The following is a 22,357-nucleotide window of genomic DNA, read 5'->3' on the forward strand; positions in this document are numbered from 1 at the left end:
CAGCTGCTGGGTGAATGTTCTATCCCTGCTGGGGACTTTTTCTCTTCTTCTTTTTCCTCTAAATTTTTTAAGAGTTTTTTCTTTACTAAATAGTGAGAACAGTGGATATACATCACTATGTGTATATTTCGTATGGCTTGAGAAGTTGAAGAAAACAAATCGATGAATTTCTTTTCACATTAAAGGATGCTTACGTGATTTTCTACTTCTGTAATACTTTCTTTTCCTCTCAGTCATAATTCATGATTGGACCGAGATTTTCTTGGATTTTTCTTTTGTTGTTGTTGTTGGATCGTTTACGTCTTTCTGTAAAAATCCTGATGTTCAAGTTACTGCTTTTAAAATCTAAAGTCTTCTTCGGTTTTCAGCCAATACACAACAAATACCCAAACTAAAAATGGTTACATTTATTATTCCGAAGTTCTTAGAGATTCTCTTGAACAAAATGATCTGATGGGCCTAGTTCATTTATATCCTGGAGTTTGAGGATTAAGGAGAGAAGGGCCTCAGACCCTTTGTCAAGATCAGAGCAGATTGTTGTAGGAACAGGGCCTCCTCGTCGACCTGAGTCTGAAGTTTGTGATACCAGCAGAGACTTCTCGTGTGCTGCTCTGTGCACTTCTACGCATTTAGCCTCCCCATACATAGAATGCCAACCTAACAGGACCAGTATCCATATCCCATGCCTAAAGCCTTGCTTTAGAGGCAAGACTTAAAAACAGCATTTTTAGGGGTGCCTGGGTGGCTCAGTCGGTTAAGCATTCAACTTTGGCTCGGGTCATGATCTCACAGTTTGTGGGTTCAAGCCCCACATTGGGCTCTATGCTGACAGCGTGGAGCCTGGAGCCTGCTTCATATTCTGTGTCTCCTCTCTCTTTGCCCCTTTCCCACTCACACTCTCTCTCTCTCTCCCTCAAAAATAAATAAACATTAAAAACAAATTTTTTTTAAATAATAAAAAAACAGCATTTTTAGTTTTGAAGATGTCTGGTACACCTTGTATTGGCCATTTAAATACAGTGTTTTCTTCCTAGGTACTCATGAGAGCATTAAGGGACTTCAATATGCCTAAAATAGTGACAGACGACATCCCCGTGTTTTTGGGCCTGGTTGGTGACCTGTTTCCAGCCCTGGACGTACCTCGGCGGAGAGCACCACACTTTGAACAGATTGTCAGGCAGTCTACCCTGGAGCTTCACCTGCAGCCTGAGGAGAGCTTCATCCTTAAAGTAAATGGCGCATGTGCATTTCACAGCAGCCCATGACATTTGCAGTGAGATTTACTGTATTTAAGTATCGTTAGCCAAAACATTAACTCACGTATTACACTGACTTTTACATAATATATTCTTTAAAGCATTCTAATAGGACCTGCTTTACTCCAGTAATTATAAATAATTATTTTGTAGTTACATTCTGTGAGAAGGAACATATGATTGGGTCCTGGTTTTATTTTTTATTTTTTTTTTTACTTTATTTATTTTGAGAGAGAGAGAGAGAGCATGAATCGGGGGGGGGGGGCGGACAGAGAGGGAAAGAGAATCCCAAGAAGGCTCTGTGCTGCCAGTGCAGAGCCCCACGGAGGGCTTGAACTCACGAAGTGTAAGATCGTGATTTGAGCCGAAACCAAGAGACAGACGCTTAACTGACTGAGCCACCTACATGCTTGGTTAAGCACCATGGTGCTTGGTCCTTTCTTAAGTCATGGTTTTAAATGTAAGCCTACTTCTCATTAGTTGATAAAATTTCTTGGTTGCTCTTGGTGACATGCATCAAAAATTAACGTTGCTCTTTTCTTTCCATCTTAGAGAACATGGGAAGTAAATCATTAGTATGTGCCTTTAATGGGGAGAAAAGTGTCAACATATATGATATCTGACTTATCAAAGGCTTGTGCATATGCATGCTCACTTTGGGTGTAGTAAATACATGGACATTAAAATACACATAAAGTATCTATTTTAGATATTTTAAAGGATATAAGCCATCACTCACTTGTAGGTGATTAGCCGTGTATGGTTTTTGTTCAACACTTCATGAAGACTCCTTGATTTTGTAAGTAATTCCTACCACATCCAAAGTACTAGACTGTACTTCACTTCTGCCTGCATCAGTGACTCACTGAGTCCTGGTTTTTCTTCACTCTTACTCTCATGTTGTTCTCGGGGAGATCCAGGAAAAGCTGTGGTTGTCATCTATGTTAACTTTCCTGGACCATCATTTTGTAAGTGGGAGCTTTCTTGGGTTGTAAGGAAAGAATTGAGCAAAAATGGGTAGGGATTTTTGTTTGTTTGTTTCTTGTGTTTTGTTTTGTTTTTAAATCACCAACTCATGAAAGGAACCAATGACTGCCTGTTTGGTCTGCAGGTCGCCCAGCTTGAGGAACTGTTGACCGTGCGGCACTCTGTGTTCGTGGTTGGAAATGCAGGCACAGGAAAGAGTGAGGTATGGTGAATTGCCTGCTGGTTTTCAGCCACACAAGGAACAGATTTTGGCCAGACATATTTTTAATTCTCTCTAAGAGTTCCCTTCATTGAATTCCTCCATAATTTTGAGGTAGAATGTGAGACTCTAATACTGCCTTTTCATCAATTTGCACTATTTTTTTTTTCATATTAGGGGCAGGGAGAAGGTAACAAATAGAACCTTCTGTTCAGATAGAAAAGCTGAGAGAAGACGGGGCTTTCCATATTTATGAAACCTACTTTTTTATCTCTCCCAAGTTGCTTTAGATTCTCATTCCCATATTACTACGAAAAACCCAAATATTTTCCTTCAGTACTTGCTCAGAAATATAGCCCTCGATAGGGGCAAAAGAAAACAAAAAGACAGAGAGGCAGCCAAACCCACATTGTGGGGGTCCCTGTTATGTGCTATGCTAGGTACATTATATGTGATTTACTGTGCACCGTGATGATATATGCTGGGTATTATTATCCTCATTTTTACTTCACTGCTTGATTTTGTTTGGTCCCACTGACAATCCTGGCAACGTACTTATTTTCTTGGTTGGCAGACACTATATGCAGAATTGCGTGCATTTTAATTCAGGGTGCTTGGGTATGAACATATTTAGTAGCCAAAGACTAAAAATAATCGTGGAGTGGGCATATGAGGTTTTAGACCATGGGTGTGTGTAGAACTTGCCAGTATGTAGATCGGAACCCAAACTGGAACAATTGCAAAGGGAGGCACAGTTTTGTGATTTTTCTTGTGAAAAATGTAATAATTGAAATATTAAAGTAGATAACTGGTAGACCTGTAATTATTTTGTTAGAGTAAGTTTCAGATGAGGGCCATGGTTCAGGGAAGGATAAAATTAAATTCTATAATTTCCAGTAGATTAATGGTTTCTAAAAATATAAGCTTAATATTCCTAAAGCATTCAATTTCTTTCATCTCATCTTCACTGGTTCTGTTCTATTCAACCTTTACTCAAGCTGATAGAACCAGCACACGGAAGCTCAGGCCACATTACTTAGCAACTCTTGCCCTTCCCAACTATTTGGCAGTTGTTTATTAGTCCTTCAACCCCCTGTGAGTAGATCGGGACGAGGAATATCTGAAATAAAAGCCACAGCTTCTCAGAGAAAGCAAAGAGGGTAGGTGGGGCACATATTTGGGTGAATATGTCAATTAATTAAACTGACATAGAGAAAGCACCTGTCCTGTGAATTCTTATCCTCAAAGCTTCTTTTTCTCCATTATCTAGATCAGAGTTTCTCAGCTTCATTCACTGTTGACACTTTGGGTCGGATAGCTCTTTGTCACGGAGGCTGTCCTTTGTGTTCATTATAGGACACTGAGCAGCGTTCGTGGCTTCTGTTGTGTCGCATGCCCTCTTTGTCAAGTCTGGAGCGTCTCCTGAGACGCTGAGAACTGTTGCTCTGGGTCACTAGGTGTCCAAGCACGCCCAGACTAGCATCACAGGTCCCACCTCGGACGTTATTAGAAATGCAAATTCTTAGTCATCCTAGCCCTACTGAATATTAGAAGCTCTGGGTTGGGTCCAGCCATCTGTGTCTTAACCTCCTGTAAGCGATTCTTTTGCATCCTACATAAGAGCAGAGTGGATTTTAATAACATGAACAGGAACACTTATTTACTTATTTGCACACATGGTTTAAAACCTCAAATGATACAGTGACTTCCTCTAGTACGCATGGTTCAAAGAATCAGGTGAAGAGGTCCTAAGAGATTGTAGGATTAACTTTGTACATGTAAATGTGCACATGTAAATTTTTCCCCGTACTTACTACATGCAGAATATGTAGGAACGTAAAACGAATAAGAAAATCCTTTAGAAACCATTTGCTTTCCATTTGCCTTACAGGAGTATTAATTTTCTGAGCTTTTTTTCCTTCTCCCTTCAGATTTTGAGAACACTGAACCGAACATATGTTAACATGAAACAAAAACCTACTTGGAATGACTTAAACCCCAAAGCTGTGACAACAGATGAACTCTTTGGTTTCATACATCACGCTACTCGAGAATGGAAAGATGGCAAGTAGTATTTCCGCTTTACAAGTGCTAAAAATTTCTTTCTTATTTTTTCTTTTCTTTTCTCTTCTTTTCTTTTTTTTTTCTCATCCAGAAAACCATTTCTCAGCTCTAGCCAATTTCAGTCACAGTTGTAGATTTATTGTGTATGTGTTGGCATTATTGGAAATGTAGCAGCTCATAAGAGCATTTATAACCAGTAAATTAAAACTAGATTTGAATAAGTGGTTGATTTGCATTCAGCGAGTTTGCGCACAGAACTGTGTATTTTATCCCATGTCAATTATGTCAGGGCTCCCTGTAAACCAGGGAAGAAGTCAACATGAACACTTCACGAGACTTTTATGAAGGATCTGATCCAAGACCCTGAGTTTCAGGCAGGCACTATTTTAGGCTCCAGGGACAAAAACTAATGGGACATGTTTGTTGTCCTAAAAGTTTTTGCAAACAGGCAGATCCTTTTGTTAAAATCTGTTGTTACTTCCCAGTTCAATATAAATGCACTAATCTTGGCATTCATACTAAATGAATACTTTGAGTCCTTTCTCCCTTTCATACTCTATATTCACCCTTAGAGTAAATTGTGTAGGCTTTACCTTTAAAATACAGTTTGTATTCCAGTGCTCTCCTCCTTTGCCACTATCATATTAGCCTGTACTGTCTCTTGCCTGTATTGGTTCAGTAGTCTCCAACTCTCATCTCCCTGCAGTTCATTTTCCATCCAGCAGACAGAGGGCGCTCTTCAAAATATTAGTTCCCTGCTTGTAATTTTCAATGGGTTCCATCTCCCTTAGAATCCAACCCTTATCCAAGGTTTACAAGGTCTTGTGTGATTAGATCCCCCTTCCCCATCTCTGATTTCATTTCCTGCTCTGTGCTCTCCCACCTGTTATAATCTATACACTCTGGCCTCCTTGTTCTTCCTTGAACATGCCAAGCATCTTCCCATTGTTGGGCCTCTGCACTCGCTCTTTCCATCATTTGCAACACTACAGATAATTTGCATGCCTTAAGTTATTGAAGTATCTGGTCAAATGTCACATCAGAAAAGACTTCATTGAGAATCCTGTCTATAGCAGCACACCTTGCCATTCTCCATTTTCTTACCATGTATACACTCTCCTAAATCTGTGGGACAGTCACAATTTACTCCTAACCTTTCTATCTTTTTTTTTTTTTCAAGGACTGTGGCAGGAAGGGAATAATACTAGTTTATGCTGAAAACCTGTGGAAGTCATTCAAATCAGGGATCATTAGAAAAGGTTGCTGGGGGTTTTTTGTTGTGTTTTAATGAGTGGTGGTGGTAGTTCTACATACTGTCATTTATTTTTGCACAAAATATTTCACAGAGCAAAAAAAAACCATCCACGTATGTGCATTGAAACCATTGTTCTTATCATATTAAATATTTGAGTTTTGAAAAAGCAGTAACCATCAAACACATCATGTAACACACACAATGCCTACATAAGTCGTGATAGCAAAGAGGACTATGGACTTAAAATGCTTTAATCTTGGGGTGCCTGGGTGGCTCAGTCGGTTGAGCTTCTGACTTTGGCTCAGGTCATGATCTCACAGTCTGCGGGTTTAAACCCCGCGTCGGGCTCTGCTGACAGCTCAGAGCCTAGAACCTGCTTCAGACTCTGTGTCTCCCTCTCTCTCTCTGACCCTTTCCCATTCATGCTCTGTCTCTCTCTGTCTCAAAAATAAATAAACATTAAATAAATTTTTTTAAATAAAACGCTTTCATCTTCTCATCTTGTGAAGTAATATGCCAACAACAAAATTTCTCAAAGAATGTATAGCACCTTTGAATTAGCTTCAAAATTCTATCTCATGAATAGTGTTACAGAAAAATGGAGAAAGGTGAAATAAACTAGTGTCTGGCCTAAAATGGATACTGAACACATGTACACGGACAAAGATAATGTCTTCATTTGGTGTAAGTTTTGAGTTGTGTGTGTTACTCTCTATAAATCCCCACACCTGTCCTTCAAGGAAGCTCCTGTCATCTTTATTTGACACATGGGAGAAACTCAGAGAAGTTAAGGTGTATCCTCATGGAAGGGAAACTTGCCCATTGGTATGCATTCCCGGTGTAGCTCTAAAGGTATTTATTACACTTATCAGAAGGAGGCAGCAAATTCACAGCAAATTTATTTGCTTATTAAAAGAATTTCCTGTAGAAATAATAGTAACTTAGTTTAGAAATAAACAGCCCTCAAATCCATTATGTATTAGGATCACTTACTTGTAATTTATAGGTCTCTTCTCATCTATTCTGCGAGAACAAGCGAATCTTAAATGTGATGGACCAAAATGGATAGTCCTGGATGGAGATATTGATCCCATGTGGATTGAGTCGCTAAACACTGTCATGGATGATAACAAGGTGAGTAATATCTCCATGCTAACTTGAACATCACATCTGGAGTGCAGTAAGAGTTTTGTTCACTTGTTGATTTAAATACTAGTTTTTAATCATTAAGCCTGATATTCTTTAGGAATGAAATTTATTTTGTGCCCATGAAAGTGACACTTTGCTGGTAATTCTCTTTATTTCACTGTTAAAGAATTGATGGGGGTGCATTTTTCTTGCTGTATGGATTTAACCACCTCTATTTTTTTTTAATTTTTAAAAAATGTGTATTTATTTTTGAGAGTGCTTGACAGTACAAGCAGGAGATGGATAGAGAGACAGGGGGTTGGAGGATCTGAAGTGAGCTCTAAGCTACCAGCAGACAGTCCCGTGCTGGGCTCAAAGTCCCAAACTGGGAGACCCTGACTCAAGCCAAAGTCGAATGTTGAACCAGCTGAGCCACCCAGGCATCCCAGATTTAACCACCTTTAAAGAGAGTTAGGTATATATCTAAGAACTTAGTTCATACATACCTTGCCATTTTCTAAGAGTCAGGCATTATATTAGATCTTATCTTTGTTTTTTTAATATATGAAATTTATTGTCAAATTGGTTTCCATACAACACTCAGTGCTCATCCCAACAGGTGCCCTCCTCAGTGCCCATCACCCACTTTCCCCTCCCTTATCTTTAAGTATGGAATACTTGGATAATAAAAGGATGAGTCTGTGCCCTGTGTGAATTGATGAAATGTAGCTATTGAAATTAAGTAGTTCTCTGGCTACAGAATGAGTATAATGGGTTTCTAAGCATTTTGCCCTGGCTGACCCAGTGTTCCCAACAGAAACAGTGATGGTCCAGGTCCATGAGACGCCACTTAAAGCAACACAAGGTCTATGGTTAGGATCAGGAGAAAGAAAAAGGTAATCATCTTTGCTACAGAACAGAATGACTCATCTCCTTAAATTAGCAGTAATTACTGTTTTCTGTATTAAGACATTTTTCATCATAAAATATAGGTCTGAGATCTTTATACTTGCATGAGTTTCCATAGGGCGTTTGATAATTGTGGCATTATAGATTCTAAAGAAAGTTTATTTTTTGTGGTATTCAGGCCTTTTCATGTAGATCCACCCTTAGAACAAATGTCTTCTCTTTAGACATGTCATCTCTTTAGTTGTTACCACAGTTATTTAAAGGTTGGCCTGAATGGGTCCATGTTGGTGAGTTTGTTCCTCAAGGGTCAGTGAGCTCTCCTCTGGGATTAAGTGAGATCTTCGCTCAGACTGCACTTCTAACTCAGAGGAGTACTTTTGGCACTTCTCCTGGGGATGGGGGCATGGGAGAAGTACCTTGTGTTGTGATAGCGAGTTAGCATCATTGCTTTTGCCCCTCAACAACCGAGGGCCTCTTTTATGCTGTGCTGTTCTGTCCAGGTGCTGACCTTGGCCAGCAATGAGCGCATAGCCCTTACTCCCTCCATGAGGCTGCTCTTCGAGATTCATCACTTAAGGACTGCAACCCCAGCTACTGTTTCCAGAGCTGGTATCCTATATGTGAACCCACAAGATTTGGGCTGGAATCCGTGAGTACTTACCATTTTGACCATTTTTAAGTGTACAGCTTAGTGGCATTACATACATTTGTGTTGTCGGGTAACCACCACCACCATCATTCTCCATAACTTTTCTCATCTTCCCAAACTGCAGCCCTGAACCCATTACACAGGAACTCTCCTCTATGCCCTGTCCTCAGTCCCTTTCTCTTTTCCATCTTTACGAATCTGTATATGCCAGATGCCTCTTCTAAATGGAATCATACAGCAATTGTCTTCTTGTGATGGGCTTACTTCAGTTAGCATAATGCCTTCAAAGTTCATCCATGGTATAGCATGCTCCAGAATTTCCTTCTTTTTTAAGGCTGAATGATGTTCCATTGTATGTAGATACCACATTTTTCTTATCCATCTTTCTGTTGATAGACACTTGGGCTCCCTCTACCTTTTGATTATCAAAAATAGTTTTTGTGACTATGAGTATACAGATAGGCCTTTGAGTCCCTGCCGCCAGTTACTTTGGATACATTCCCACAGGTGGCATTTCCAGTTCATATGGTAATTCTGTTTTTAATTTTAACTTTCTTAAATTTTTAATGTTTATTTATTTTTTGATAGAGCAAGCCAGGGAGGGACAGAGAGGGAGGAAGAGAGAAATCCCAAGCTCACAAACTACGAGATCATGACCTGAGCCAAAACCAAGGGTCAGGCACTTAATTGACTGAGCCACCTAAACACTCCTTTAATTTTTAGAGGAACCACTGTACTGTTTTCCACAGTAGCTGCACCATTTTACATTCCTCCCAACGGTGTACAAGGGTTCCAATTTCTACACATTCTTACCAACACTTGTAATTTTCTCTCTTTTTTATGACAGTCATCCTAATGGGTGTGAAATGGTGTTTCACTCTGGCTTTGATTTACATTTCCTTAATGATTAGTCTTATTGAGCATCTTTTCATGTGCTTATTGGCCATTTGCATATTTTCTCTGGAAAATGCTTATTTTAGTCTTTTGCCTATTTTTTTAAATCTAGTTTGCTTTTGTTTTTATTCTTGTGAATATTTCTTTTTTCAGTCTTAGCTATAAAAACTAAAATTTTATCTGATCATTTGAAGGAAGTATTAGCAAATAAATTTAAAGCTAATTAAGTAGGCTAATTTGAAGATAATGAAAGGAGTGCCTGGGTGACTTAGTTGAGCATCTGACTTCGACTCATGTTATGATCTCACCATAAGTTGTGAGTTTGAGCCCCATGTAGGGCTCTATGCTGACAGTGCGGAGCCTGCTTAGGATTTTCTGCCCCCTCTCTCTCTGGCCCTCCCCTGCTCACTTTATGTTTCAAAAATAAAAAAAAATTAAAAACACTTATTTATTTTTTTTTTAATTTTTTTTTTTCAACGTTTATTTATTTTTGGGACAGAGAGAGACAGAGCATGAACGGGGGAGGGGCAGAGAGAGAGGGAGACACAGAATCGGAAACAGGCTCCAGGCTCCGAGCCATCAGCCCAGAGCCTGACGCGGGGCTCGAACTCACAGACCGCAAGATCGTGACCTGGCTGAAGTCGGACGCTTAACCGACTGCGCCACCCAGGCGCCCCTAAAAACACTTTTTAAATACAAATAATGAAATTAACACCTGTATGGATTTGTCATTTTTAGTTGGACATTACCCTGTTCACACCTTGTACGTGTTAAGAACCCAGTATTTGTTGAATAAGTGAATAATAATAATAGTTCATATGGAGAACGAAGATATAGATATAGCATTTTCTGTAAATACATTAATGTATAAACTTGTGTGTTCATACTGAGACATATGATATCCATACCTGAACGGTGGTAATTCTTTGATGGAGAACAAATTGTGCCCACTTGCTGCTCTTGAATGCTTACACTTGGCATAATTCATCCTGGGCGGCACGTGTTGCACCTCTGGCATTCCCTCTGTGAGGTGTGGAAAGAGTGTTTGACCTCCGCACGTGAACACGTGCTTGAGGGCTACTGGTGTCAGAATCTTGTGTCCACCCCTCCCCCCTGCCCTGGCCCCCACAGGCTGTCCTGTATGGGCCACTTCAATGGGCTCCTTGCCCTCTGGCTCCTGGTTGGTTTGGCCCATGAGAAGCCCTGTCAGGGAATGAGAGGGAGAGAGGAGAGTGAGGTCAGCCTATTTACTTCCTTGGCTCTTTCCATGCGGTGTCACATCAGGATGGCTGTGTCCCTCAACTGCAGGTCACCCCTCCTCTAAAATCTTTCTATAAGATTTGTCCCTTCCACATTCTGGTAGTCCCTCGTGTCCTTGTCCCTGCAGGCACAGGTGCAATAACCGCTCCTCGGTTATTACCCATGGCACAAAACTTTCCCCTCCGGTTTCCCTGCTCCGTGCCCACACCTTTGCCAGTAGTCCTCCTGGCAATCCTTCCCTGTTATCCTGATGTCAGGATGACATCTGTTTCCTGCCACGTGCTTGGCTGACGTGCTTCTCCAGGCTGCTTTTTCTGGGTACTGATTTGTTCACCAAAGGTCTCATCCCTTGACTCCACAGCAAAGTAGAGCCATGCCCAGGTTTTTGTGTCCAACAGTGTTTTATTGGATTTATCTGGGGAAAGGAGTGATTTTTAAAAGTCTAAGGTGGAGAGTTCTTGAACTGATGATAGATTCTTTTCCCAGGTAGGATTCAGACTGTGTCCTAGGATGTTTTTGTGGGTTTGGGGGCTGGCTAACAGAGCATCTATGTTAGCCCTTGACTCCCCCATAAACACTGCAGAGGCATTCCTCACACCCCATTTCCTTCAGGGGACCCCCTCTGGATGTGGTCTGATTTCAGTCATGAACCTCATGATTCTCAAGGTCTATGTAGTTTAGGCTCAGTAGCATCGCATAGAGATTCGTGCTAATGAAAGCTGTGTAAAGCCCTTTTCAAGAAAGACTTTTATCTAGTAAGTCAAAGAGTCTTACTTGATTAAAAAAGGCACCCGATTTGCATTCCTAAGAAAGTTAAACAACTCTTTCTTCACCATTAGATTTTATTTTTACTGAGGTTTTTTTTTCTTTGTTTTATCCAAGATCAGTGGGTAAGTTTTAATTTTCATGTGTGTGACCACAGAGCCATTATCCAAAATGATGGGAATCTTCTCTAAAGGATATTTTTACATTTTTACCATCTACCACCAGAAACTTTAAATGAACTACAAAAAAATGGGTTTTTCAGATTGGGGGATATACTTTTACACCATATTTATTGCATACGTCATTACTTTTATGGGATAATAGTATCATACCTTTGCATGTATTGACTCATTTAATCCTTAATTACCTTCTGAAATAGAATTATTAACCCAGTTTTCCAAACCGATGTCTTAGGTCTCTTCCCCACACCCCCAACTTTTAATTTGAAAGTATTTGAAATTATAGAAAATTTGAAATGGTGGTAGTCCACTGTATCCTTTTTTCCCCTACAGTTAACAATTGTTACCATTTTACTGTATTTACTTTCTCTCTGGATGTACACTCTCTCATAGGCATAGACACACATATATTTTTTACTTAGGTTTACTTCTGCTAAATTATCTGGAAGTAAGTTGGAGACATTACGCCCCCTCACCGCTGAGTACTTGATTATCCCCATGTAGGATATTCACCTACATGAACGCAGTACAATTAACATGCCTAAGAAATTTTTCCTTGATGTGGTATTTAATAAAGCATAATATTTCTTTTTAAAAATTCTTCTTAATGTTTGAGAGAGAGTGCGAGTGGAGAAGGAGCAGAGAGAGGGGGAGACAGAGGATCTGAAGCAGGCTTTGTGCTGATAGCAGAGAGCCTGATATGGGGCTCGAACTCACGAACCACAGGATCATGACCTGAGCAGAGGTCAGACACTTAACTGACTGAGAGCCACCCAGAGGCCCCATAAAGACAAATTCTTCACATTTTCTCAGTTAACTAAGACATTTCTTCTGTAGGTTTTTTTTTTTAATCTAGTATCAAAACAAAGATCATCATGCATTGCATTTACTTGTCTGTATTTTCTCTCTTGATGTAGAATATCCCCCCCCCCCACCTTTTCTTTCATGATACTTACAGTTTTCAGGGAAACAAGCCAGATGCCTGTAAGAGTGACCCATTGGTGGTTGCAAAGTGGTGACTTCCTAATTCATTCATTGTATTTATATATATGAAGTGACATTTTCCTGTAAAGAATTCCTCCTCTTCTTTCCTCTTAAATTCCTCCCTTCCACTCCTCTCTCCCTTCCTTTCTTTTTCTCTCTCACTTTCTCTCTCCCTCTTTGTTTTTTCATAGGTATCATTTTCTGTTCATGGTTTCTTTTAGTTCAGTGGGTTATAATTCATTACCATCATTTTCCTGGCTAGATGCTCACTTTGTCTCAAATTTGCCATCAAGAGCCCCTTCCGGCCAGCCCCTTACATGTTCTTTTTCACCTGTCATTGTAGATCTTTGAGTGCTTGGCTTTCTGGCTAACCAAAATGCTTCTGACTCATTTCATTCTTCATTCACCCTCGCTGGATTCAGTGATTTCTCCAGGGAGCCAGAGGAAACCACCTTTTGTATAAGGAATAGTACTTAGAATCCAGTATAGGGATGTTTAGTATACTCATTGCTACTGATAGGTCATTGCTTTTAGGCTTTTTGGGTGAGCACAATTGGAAATATATTTCTTTAATTCTTATTGTGGGAAATGCTAGGTTACTGTGGATAGAAGAGATGGTAAAATATTTTGTTGATAATACCTTTCTGGGATTCCATTTAAGACCTAAAGTTAGTGCCAGTATCAGGTAGTCTTCTTAGATATCTTTGTTTAAATTCTCTGAACTATTCTAAAAAATAATTTTATATCCACACTTAACAGACATGGAACATACCATGTCAGATAACAAATAACCTTAAAATCACATCACCATGTGATTGGCTATAGAAATCAAATACTATTTTACTTTACTTCCGAGTCTTAAGTCTACTAGACAAATACTGGACAGTTCATATATGTCTGTTGAGATCTTGAGAAATCGAGAAAGAACAGGAATTGGAAGAAAATTTCTAGAAACTATGAGCAAGATTTTTTTTCCAGTTAGAAAGGGATTAATGTGTAGAAAAGGAAAAGCAAACAGGCAGTGACTTATTTAAATTCATTCATAATTCTTTAAGTTGCTTAACTTAAAATTATTTAAGCAAACATAATTGAAAATAAGATCTACCAAACTACGTATTACCTTAAAGAGGATGATAGGAAAAGGTCAGAATATCTCTGGAATTTAGTCTGATTCCAAGAGATTACTGGAAGGTAAGTTTTGGGAGCCACATGTTTAGATCACACTTACTCCTTTATTACTTGCATTTGTGTTAGTTTTTTGGACTTTGTCTGTCTCATCAGTCTCTCCTGCATTGGCTGAGCTCACTGTCTTCTACCCCGGAAATCCCGTCCTCCATCTTTGCATACTATATGTATTTGTGAACATATCGATGCAGAAATCATTGACATACAATGCCAGTCAACACATCCTAACCCCTGCCAATTATCCAGGCCACGGTGAATGATAGAGCAACCTGCAGCTTGCTGACGGGGGGCATGTTATAGAGAGAGCTCCTATGAGTTCCACCTCTCCTACATGACACTATTCCATTCCCAGACTAATGAGTAACCTAGTATATCTGGGCGGTTTCCAAACTAGAGGGTTTTAGACTTGATGGGGTATATGAATGGCACTTCTGGAGAAGGGAAGGGCAACACAGTTGATGATATGGAACACATTTACAAATGAGCACAAAGTAAAGATTCTCTTTGGGACCTGGATATTGACATGAAGGTGATGCATTAAGGCATCACAGTGTGGCTTCTTCCTGAGGCCGGGGCACCAATGATCTCTTATGTAGGTAAGAAATAAACCTGTTCTTTTCATATGTCATTTTCAATTGTATGTCATAATAGCAGTAAGTCATTTGGTCATCTTCAAATGCATAGCATCTTTTAAAAACCATAAGGAACTTTTTAATGAAATAAAGTGGAAAGAATTGTCAACAAAGATCTGTATCTTCAGTTTTTTCCGTTGCCAAAGATAATAGTGCCTGCCTCTAAATTCACTATTTTTCAATGTTTATTTTGTTTTATGTATTTAAAAAAAACAGCTAAGTATCAGAAATTGTCAGTTTAAATGTTTGTTTATTTGAGAGGGAGAGACTAGGGCAGGGGCAGAGAGAGAGTGCTCCAGAGAATCCCAAGCAGGCTCCACGTTGTCAGCACAGAGCCAGACGCGGGGCTCAGTCCCGTGAATCGTGAGATCGTGACCTGAGCCAAAATCAAGAGTTGGACGTTCAACCAACTGAGCTACCCAGGTGTCCTTCAACGTCTGTTTTTATTACAAACTATGAAAATGTATCAATAATTTATACATGAAATTTTAAACTGTTGATATTTGACATAGACTTTTTTACTCCCTATGCTCTCTGGGATGGTTGACCCCTAGCAGAGGTCGTTTGGGGCCTTTTGATGGGGGTGTGCAAGATCAGCTTTTACCATGTCTCCTAGTACGGTTGAACTCATGTCCTTCTTTGTGGAGGTAATTGGTACAAGGGCAACAATTGCTTGTGGGCCTGATAGGTTTTCTCTTTGAGACTTTGGCTACTTCCAGTATGGGTCAGTGAAGCAGTTTTTACCTGCCCCCCTAGTGCAAAGTCATTTCTCCCTTCTCTGGCTCTTTTGAGGCTTCACCTCCCAGTTATCCCTGCATAGGCTTCTGCTCCCCCTGAGACCAGAGACCCAGGGGGTAGAGGTTGAATTTGTTTTACCCATCAGAGCACTCGCTGCCAACTCTGGTGCCCTGTTGGACTCTGTTGCCTTTAGGAGATATACAGATAGGCTGAGCCAGGATCTGAACACAGTTCTCTGAATTCAACCAATCCTTTGCTGGATAAAATCTATTGAGAATTTGTTCTGTGTCAGACAGTACTCTAAATACTTTATCCATGAGAGGGGTGCCTGCGTAGGTCAGTCGGTTGGGCGTCCAACTCTTGGTTTGGGCTCAGGTCACGATCTCACGGTTCATGGGCTTGAGCCCCGCACCAGGCTCCATGCTGACAGTGCAGAGCTGCTTGGGATTCTCTCTCTCTGCCCCTCCCCCATATGTGCTTTTTCTCTCTCTCGAAAGTAAATAAATAAGTACTTTATACACGAGAGATCATTTAATTCTCAGAACAGTCCTAGGACGTCTGTAGTATCATCATCTCCTTAGATGAGAAACTTGAAGCACAGACAGGTTAAGTAACTCACCCAAGGTAACAGGTGAAAAACGGTAGAACGGGCATACAAATCCAGGCCGTCTGACTTCAGAGGTCTGTCTTGCCGAGCAGTCCTCTTGCCACCCCCACTGCCTCAGTGAGCTCTGGACACTAAGATTCTGTTTCTGGCAGCTGCTGTGCAGTTGAAGTAGCTGAGAGGTAGATGCAGCCTTTGGGCCTTCACCTCTAGGAATGACGCTTGTTTTTTCCATTGTTCCTTGGTGCCCACTGTCTCCACCACCCAGAGATGCTCTCTCAAGTTACCGTCATGCAACCGGACTTGAAGACAATTTCTCTTAGACCTGAAAAAGTTTTGACAGCTGATATTTTATAAATCTCACTTTAGAGGAAGCGTGATTGAATAGTCCATAGAACCCTATCATGGCATTTTGTAAAAATCAAAGGGAGCCTTTTATAAGATAATTATCTTACCTGAATTTCTTCTGTTACTAAAATTGTGAAATCTGATTTGCTTATATAGCAAAGTAAAGCTGTAATTGTATAGCTTCTCTGCTGGCAGCTAAATGTATTTATTATCACTACCTCCTATTAGATGAGAACTTTTCGAGCAATTTTTTTTCATTTAACTTCACATACTTCACCCTAGAAACTACTGTAGGAGCTACGAAGCTATGTTTCATTTTACTGATAAGTATGATTTTATTAATATGTTGGGGGATATTAACATATCAAAATTGATAACATTCTTGAAGCTTCAGATTAACACACATGTACCCGAGCATGAGATACCATTTCAGACCCACTTAGTGGAAATACATTATCTGCCTATCGGGTTCGAGTTAGATCCAGTCCAGTGGAAAAGGAGGGACTTGGAAATAGCCCCTAGGGAATTTTCACCTTTTTATTTGTAACTGATTTGTCATCACTAAATACTTGATGCCAAGATTAATCAAGAAAAATCCCAAGCTGTTTTCATAAATAAGGCCTACCCTATGAAATAGTTTCAGTCCCTTAGGAAATGACACACTGCAACCTCCTTATAAATGCTCAGTAATGGCCTACTTATACTCTATTATGTTTGGCTTCTAAGTGCTATTAGGAGTTTCTTTTACATTCTTTTCATTAATGCAAAAGTGGCCTTTAAAACAAGTTTTTAAGGGGTCATTTAAAAATATTTGCAGTTTGAGAAAGAGAATGAACTCACTAAACATGTCCCTGAAGTGTGGCACCAAGCTGGGGGGGGGGGGGGGAGGCGGGGGGAGCTTTTAGGTTGGTGAAATTCTGCTTTTCAAGCCTAGTGTTCAATAAAAGCTTTTCTTTGTTCTTTTTCAGGTATGTGGCCAGTTGGATAGACAGAAGGCGGCATCAATCAGAAAAGGCCAACTTAACTATTCTTTTTGATAAATATGTCCCTGCATGCTTGGATAAGCTGAGAACAAGCTTTAAAACCATCACTTCAATTCCAGAGAACAGCCTGGTGCAGGTTTGACTCTGGTCACCCCGTTTTACATTCCAGTCCTGATGCGGTAGTGGGGCTCGATCAAGGCAATGGCAGCTTTTGTTTGACAAAGAAGATGGAAAGATTTTGGGGGTTGTCGGGTTATTCCAACTCTCTTCCCATAGCTCCGTCCGTGTTCCCGAGTGCTTTTGGCAAATCTCTGTGACACACCTATTCCTTTCCATGATCACCTGGGCTATAGTCTGTTTTTTCATGAGACTGTTGTTCAGAAGGCAGAAGCCCCCTTGTATGTCCCCAGATATTTACATAGTTCCTCACGCATAGTAGCGGCCAGGTGTGTGTTTACTTAATTATTGGGTTCCTTCAAGTTACTGGAGTAGAGAAAGAACACAGTGGCAGCAGCCGTATTTCTTTTTTGTCTCCTAAGTCACTGGCCCAGAGAAGGTGCTCAGTGTTTTTTCGACTACAGTAAATCCAGTAACTAAAGATGTTGGCCAGTGAGCAAGAGAAAGCTTCTGAGCTCAACCACCCATAGCCCTCCCACACTATCCTACCTTTCTGTTCTCCACCTCCCCCAAATACTCATAAAGTCAGATCATACTCTCTGGAGTGTTTATAATATTCCAGGAACAGGTCTGTTCTGATCCTCATTCGGAGACAGCTGGTAAGACTGAAGGGTGTATATGATAGGTTGTCATGGAAGCAAATGAAAATAATTCACAGCACACAGAAATGAAGGTTGTGATCTTAATCTCAGCATGAAGGCAAACAATCCCCAGCCTTAAGACGTATAAAACTTCACAAAAGGTTTACAATTAGAAATCTTTTATTTTTTTTTCCACTAGGAGCAAAATTGGTTTCCGAGTACTTTGTTACCATTAAGTTCCTGTGTTACCAGATTTGTTCGAAGCTAAATGAGAAATAGTCACAAGCGTAATAAGAAGAGAAAGTTCAGGTTTTTGGATAATTCACACACCAATTAAATAAACGATAGTCTTCAACAGTAATTATCTGAGGTATAATTTATTTCTGAAAGCAGGTCTGAATTTATTCATAATGAATTAATTATGTGGTTAGCCTAATTAGACTTCCTCTGGTGTAGTACTTGCAAAAGCAGGATTGTGTTCCTTCTCAAGTTGACTTACGTATTTGTGTGATTCTCTGTAGTGTGAATTTTTTTCATTCAATGGTAGTGTGAAAATAGGTCAGTAGGAATTAATATGACTTTCCTTCTCACTTCCTCCTTTCGTATTGTTCCAAAATGGCATTTTATCCGGAGCTCCTTCTCAGCTGTTGTTTTATACGCCAGTCTCTTTTCTGTGATTACTTGTAAGGACAAAATGTGAGACAGAAATGAGTACAAAAGGGAGTATCTTCAAACGACTACTTTGAGAAATTCATGTAGTATGTTTTCCAGTGCGTGAAATATATTGGCTTTAATTTTGATGAGGTGTATTAGCTCTTTCACAATATGCACTGAAGTCTGATTTTGCCAATTCCTGACACAGAGCTCAAAGTGTTTTCCAGCTACTGTGTTTGGGAGAAAGTAGAAAAGTTGTCCATTATTAGAATGTTCAGATCAGTGGATGACGTCACATGGAAGTCAGTCTTTTTTTGTTTCGATTTTCATGGTTCCTCAGACCATCACGGCTTTACCGTGATGAAATACGGTAATACAGAAATAGCAAAACCTCACCATTTTACATTATTCTTTCTTCACAGCACACTGCTAATGTTTATTTCTAATAGAAGATTATTTCAAATTGGCAATACAGAACCATATAACATAGTAGAAATCAAGAGAGTAGACTGAGAAAGGTAACAGGTGCTCAACTTTTTAAAATTAAAAACCTTTCCAAACTATTTCCAGGACTTTTTTTCCATGTTACTATGGATTTTCCCCAGTTTTCCTGGGTGGGAAAGAAAGACGCACGCACAGTCCTGACTTGTTTTGTCACAGCTTGCATTGCTGTCCAAATGATAGATAAAATCTTTTGCTGCCTTCAGAAACCAGGGGAAGGGGACCATGAGTTATGAGAGTCTGTGATAATGCTACTAAATGACAACTGTTTTTGTGCTTTGGAGAACTAGCTCAAAAACATGTTGTTCACTACTGATGATTGCTACATTTGGGAAAGGCTTTTGCAAGCTGCCATGTTCCCTTCATTACTGGCCTGATTGTCCTGAACACGGGGTGTGTTTCTGACCAACAGACCGCACTGCTGTCTCACAAGTTCTTGAGTAACATTTCTTGAAGATTAAATTCAGTCTGGTGTCCAGAAAAAAAAAAAATGTCACAGGTCAAGGCTGCAAGTCTGACTTGCTAAATTTATTCAACAGGTGGGAAAAAACCCATTGCCAAAGCACTCAGGGAAAGTGGGTTGCCTAAATGTCCAAGAGGGAAATGAATAAATAAATGCCTTTCTGTCAAGTGGAATCTTAGGCACCCATTCCCAGTGATACTATAGGGCAGCTCTTATTGGTAAGGTAAGATGTCTTTAGGATTTTTTTTAGGTGAGAAATGAGCTATAGAATAGTAGGTATTCTATGACTCCCTGTTTATAACAGAAGAGAGCTTAGATATATGCTCCATTGTATTTCTTTTTGCTTATGTGTATTTGCATTCATTACAGTGATGATGAATTGGATAAGAGCGTCGTTTTCAAAATAGTTTATTGTTTAGAAGATCAATTTTGTCAAAAGTGGCGAAGGTTTTCCACTACTGGTTTAGAAATCTGAGTCCCTAATTTCTGTTTCTCTCAATGTAACAAATCACAGATTGGGGGAAATTCTACAATCTCTTAAGGAACAAGTGGATTTGTTAATATGTCCTATGATCTTATTTTGCTATTAAGGATTTATTGCCCTAAATGAATGGCTATTTCTTGTTCACTAGACTATTTGTATCCTTCTGGAATGTTTGTTGACCCCTGAGAGTGTACCCTCTGACAGCCCAAAAGAGGTTTATGAAGTCTTCTTTGTCTTTGCTTGTGTGTGGGCGTTCGGAGGCACTCTGCTGCAAGATCAGGTATGTTTAGCAGTTGTTTACAGAAATAATTTAAGGAACCAGTTTTACTTGTGGGGGGGGGGCATTGTAATTTTGATTCCTGTGTTTTGTTTATTTTTTTTAACATTATCATAAATCTCTGCCACTTGCCTTGATGTCTTCTAAGCCTGAGTGTTGTTCAGGCATGCTCCTCCAGGCTGGCAGCGCTCACATTGGCTGACGATGCCACACCCCTAGCCTTGCCCCAGATCTCTGTTCCAAGCTCACAGTTCAGGGTTTCCACCTGCCTCTGGAGCAGTGCCAGTAGTGTGTGCTTCCAGGGGACGGTCACACTGTGTCAGAGACACAGCTCTTCCTCCGCCCTACCCCTGAATTTGCTCTTCTTCCTCTGTACCCTGCCTTATCCTTGAGGACACTCACATTCCTTCCAGTTGTTCTAGTGAAAATACAGGGAGACATCATTCTTTATTTCTATATCCAATACCTATCCTTTCAATCACAAAACAGCTGTCACATCTGTCCTCTACTCACCCCCCCCCCCAGCCCCTATTCCTACAGCCTTTATTCAGGAATGTATCATCATTAGATTGTCTTGGGCAGTCACAGTGTCTTAGCTTGGGCTGCCATAACAAAATACCTTACATGGCTTAACCGATAGAAATTTGGTTTTGGAAATCCAAGGTCAGGGTGCCAGCATGGTCAAGTTCTGGCAAGGACCCTCTTCCTGGCTGGTAGGCAGGTGTTCTTTTGCTGTGTCCTCACCTGGCAGAGAGAAACCAGAAAAAGCTTGTATCTTTTTTATAAAGGCATTAATCCCTTTGTGAAGACCAACCCTCATGACCTCATCTGAACCTAATTACTCACCAAAGGCCCTATCTCCAAACATGATCACATTGGGAGCAAGAGCTTCTACCTAGGAATTTGGGGTGGGGGTGGACACAGTTGAATCTACAGCACATAATAACCTTGAAATTGGTTTCCCTGTCACTAGTCTCTTACATCTAATCAGTCTCTTACATGATGCCCAGGGTAATTATTCATGAACTAGAGGCAACTCAGGTCAGTTCCTTTCCAAGGGTCTTTCCTTGAGCCTCACATGAGGCTACCATGCCTGCACAGCATTCCTAGTGCGGGTCACCCATAGCCGCCGACTTCTTGTGGGCAAACACCTGAGATGAGCTTGTTCAAGTGCATGCAGACATGGACACACTCACACCTAGATACGTAGGTTAGACTTCCTGAAGTGCAGAATTTTTCACCTTGAAAAGACTGCACATCTGGTCACCGCGCACCTCTGTATGTAGATTTTGCCATGTAATGTTTCCAGTCATCCTTCAAGCTATCTCCATCATGCCAATAAAGCTCAGACAGGCAAAGTGACTTGATCAAGGTTACACTGGTAAGAAATGACGACGCCAGGATTCACACCCCTGTACAACTCCAAAGTCCACACTGTCCAGGGGACCTCAGGATCTCTCATGGTCAGAAGGCTCCTACAGGTATCCCAGAATCTTTGCACTAAAAATAGATGGCACATGTCTTCCAGACTTGGCCACATGTTTCCAGATGTAAATGGGATTTAAATTAGAAGGCATCACAGCCAAGCAGGAACCATATTTCCATTGGTTTCTTTGTTGTAGGTCCTCACATACATGGCTGCTAAAACCTGGGGCCAGTTCTGCTTCTTGTCGCCAGGTTCCTGTAAATCGTATCTATAAATAAACTTGGAATTCACTTGGTCTGTTCGATCTTACTTTGATCCTTCTCAGAAGGCACATTTCCTTCTGTAATCTCCCAAGTGCTTTCTAAAGAATAACATCCTGTGTTACTTTGAGTGAGAGTCCAGAGTTGGGATTAGGTGACTGCACAGGGTTTTTTTCTCAAGCACAATTTACAGCACACATGCATTTCTCCTTCACAGAGGCCACAGGCATGATCTCCCCTCTCCTCAACCCATCCCCTCCACCATCTTCTTTTGTATGTTTCCCGTGTTCTCTAGGAGGTTTTTCCTTCTCTAGGATATAAACCAGGTAAAGTTGTGTGAGTAGGATGTTGACAGCAGAGATCTCTCTCTTCCTGATCACCTCCCTCCTAGCTGATGGTGTTCTCATCTTCCCAGTTTCCAAACATGGCCACATTCCCACCAGTCCATCAAGCCAGGCCACCACAATGATCACCTAACTCCCCCAGACATTCTCTCCCTAGACTAGAGTCGTCGT

At 40.5% G+C, this 22,357-nt stretch overlaps 1 protein-coding gene across 1 annotated transcript in view; it reads left to right on the top strand.

Moving 5' to 3' along the window:
- Positions 1 to 22,357, top strand: part of DNAH11 (dynein axonemal heavy chain 11) — a 352,005-nt gene that overhangs the window by 166,039 nt on the left and 163,609 nt on the right. Inside the window, 7 exon segments of the mRNA XM_043589069.1 lie at positions 1,035 to 1,229; positions 2,368 to 2,445; positions 4,374 to 4,510; positions 6,745 to 6,895; positions 8,299 to 8,447; positions 17,005 to 17,155; positions 20,028 to 20,159. Coding sequence (XP_043445004.1) covers positions 1,035 to 1,229; positions 2,368 to 2,445; positions 4,374 to 4,510; positions 6,745 to 6,895; positions 8,299 to 8,447; positions 17,005 to 17,155; positions 20,028 to 20,159 — 993 coding nt within the window.

This window comes from Prionailurus bengalensis, chromosome A2, assembly GCF_016509475.1.
Source record: "Prionailurus bengalensis isolate Pbe53 chromosome A2, Fcat_Pben_1.1_paternal_pri, whole genome shotgun sequence".
Classification (NCBI taxonomy): Eukaryota; Metazoa; Chordata; class Mammalia; order Carnivora; family Felidae; genus Prionailurus; species Prionailurus bengalensis.